The following is a 2,529-nucleotide window of genomic DNA, read 5'->3' as shown; positions in this document are numbered from 1 at the left end:
GCCTCCCAAAGTGCTGGCATTACAGGTGTGAGCCACTGCGCCTGGCCTTGCTGTGCACTGTTATTTTCTGTACCTCAATGTCCTCATCTGTAAGATGGAAGCAAGAAATATCCTTACCTCTAAGGTATTGTAAAGACCAATAAGTAATTCATACTGCTTAGGACAGGGCATGGTATGCAGTAAGGGCTGTGTTAGATATCATCATTCATCATCGTTATCATGGATGAGAGAAATAACTACAATAAATCATAAGAAGTACATTTTGGCAAGAATGTAAGAGTTTTCCACTCTTCTAGGAATAGACCGATGGTTCTGTAGCCATGGTAATAAGTAACTACTTAGGCAGGTTTAAATCCATTCAATGGATCCAAGACAACTTACCTCAGTGAACATGCTTTTTTCAAGCCAACCAGCAGCTGCTCTTTGCATCTGAAATTCAGCCAGTCGGGAAGGGATGCACTCTGATGAACACATCTGTACCAATCAGCCTCACCTGAGTAACCACAGGCTACCTTATACCTTCAAGGTTCAGCCTCATTCTGTACCCTCCCCAAATTCCTGCCTACAAAGATCAGAAGTCTGCTCTACTCAGAGAGACTGTGATAGACCAAGTTTTCATTACACTAAGGAATAAATTAGACTTTATGTTTACAGTTCAGATATTGAGTGACAGTAACACCATACTTTGGTATTCAGGTATGTGCTTTAAAAAACCAGTAATTAGTTGGCCAAGCACGGTGGCTCACACCTGTAATCCCAGCACTTCGGGAGGCTGAGGTGGGCGGATCACAAGGTCAGGAGATTGAGACCATCCTGGCTAACACCGTGAAACCCCAATTCTACTAAAAATACAAAAAAATTAGCCGGGTGTGGTGGTGGGTGCGCTACTTGGGAGGCAGGAGAGTGGCGTGAACCCAGGAGGTGGAGCTTGCAGTGAGCAGAGATCACCCCACTGCACTCCAGCCTGGGTGACAGAGTGAAACTGTCTCAAACAAAACAAAACAAAAAACAAAAAAACACCACTAGTTGTGGTACCCAAATTCAGGGGCTGCTTTTGAAGATCTAGGTCCTCCTAACCTCTCTGCTCCTAAACCACATCCCCACACTAGTTAAGAAAACCACTACTTGACACCTTTTCCAAATGCTCTGTGTTTATTTCATTCCCTCTGTATGCTCTGAGGTAGGACTGACATTTCACAGATACTCAGTCCTATGACTTGAAGGTCTCCAGCCTTCAAATCCAGTAACCAAGGTATATTGAACAAAGAATCACTACCATTGAGGGCTTCATAAGAATCAGAAATCATTCTCCATCTTTGAGAAGGAACTCCCAGGGGCATGGCTTGCTCTGAGAAAACAACATTTAAAGTTCCTCCATTAGATGGGTGTGAGTGGGGCAGGTTTCCGTATCTTCAGTTTTTCCACCAGTACCGGTCATCTTCATCAAAAGAATGCCAACTACCATCAATTATGATTTGGGGCTTGAGCAGCTGCACTTCCTCCAGCAGCTTCTTTATTTGCACAGGGTACTGCCATTTCCACAGCCTGGGGAGACAGAGAGAGGACTCGCTACAGAGACGTTGCTTTCGACTCTTCTCCCTTCCTCAAAATTCCTGGAAGCCTCATCAAGGATCTCAAACCTTTTCTTGTACTCTTAAGGAACAGTAGTTAAAAGAGTTAAAGAAACCAATGACTAACAGAAATTATTGAGTTTGCAGGATGGCAGACAATAAAAGAAACAGCTTGCTGAAACATGGAGACTCCCACCTCCTCTACTTATGAAAGAACTGGCTGAAATCGGCTAGAAAAAGTATGGCAAGGCTAGAGTTTGCAGAGAATGAGCTTGCTGATGTCACAGCCCTAATTTCCACCAGGTTTTATACTAACTCTCCCTAAATTGGCACATGCAACCCATGAGGTAGCATGAATGGATAATTACACATGCCCAAGGACTTTCCAGACCTCCCCTTTTCTTCTAATCACCTACTAATCTCAGAATCTACTTCCTGAACCTTTTCTAATAGAAATACTGCCTTGAAGCCAGCATGGGGAGACAGATTTGAGCTTGACTCCTGTCTCCTTGTGAGCTGACCTGCAGTATAGGGCTTTTATTCCCCCTCAAATCTCCAATGTCACAGTACTTGCCTCTAGCACATCAGGCAGTGAGCCACTTTTGCTTGATAACAGTAGCATGTTCCCTATAGAATAAAAGTAATTCTCTGCCTGTAAAGAAACTTGGACATGTCAGATACTACGCTGAGCTTTTAAAGGCACCTGCTCCTCAACAACAGTCCTAAGTTGCAAGCATGATCCTTCAGTCCATCCATGAATTCCTTCCTTAGTGTCTCTGTGCCAGGTCCTGTTGCAGGGTTTGGTAAGGTACAGTAAGTTCTCCCTTAATGTCATTGATAGGTTCTTGGAAACAGTGACTTTAAGCAAAACTACTACAGCAGATTCTCAAAGAACGTCATTTTCTTCAGAGTCATTGTCATAACCATGAGAAAACATTGGTTTCATTATATGTTGTTT

The 2,529-nt window shown here is 43.3% G+C and overlaps 1 protein-coding gene across 1 annotated transcript in view; it reads right to left on the bottom strand.

Annotated features, from left to right (window-relative positions):
* Positions 1-1,132: 1,132 nt before the first annotated feature.
* The window catches only part of NLRP5 (NLR family, pyrin domain containing 5), an 87,997-nt gene continuing 86,600 nt past the window's right edge, over positions 1,133-2,529 (bottom strand). Inside the window, 1 exon segment of the mRNA XM_011997035.1 lies at positions 1,133-1,545. Coding sequence (XP_011852425.1) covers positions 1,413-1,545 — 133 coding nt within the window. The 3' untranslated portion in view covers positions 1,133-1,412.

This window comes from Mandrillus leucophaeus, unplaced genomic scaffold (assembly GCF_000951045.1).
Source record: "Mandrillus leucophaeus isolate KB7577 unplaced genomic scaffold, Mleu.le_1.0 Scaffold53, whole genome shotgun sequence".
NCBI lineage: Eukaryota > Metazoa > Chordata > Mammalia > Primates > Cercopithecidae > Mandrillus > Mandrillus leucophaeus.
The sequence above is the reverse complement of the archived record's forward strand: the minus strand, read 5'-3'. Positions and strand labels throughout refer to the sequence as shown.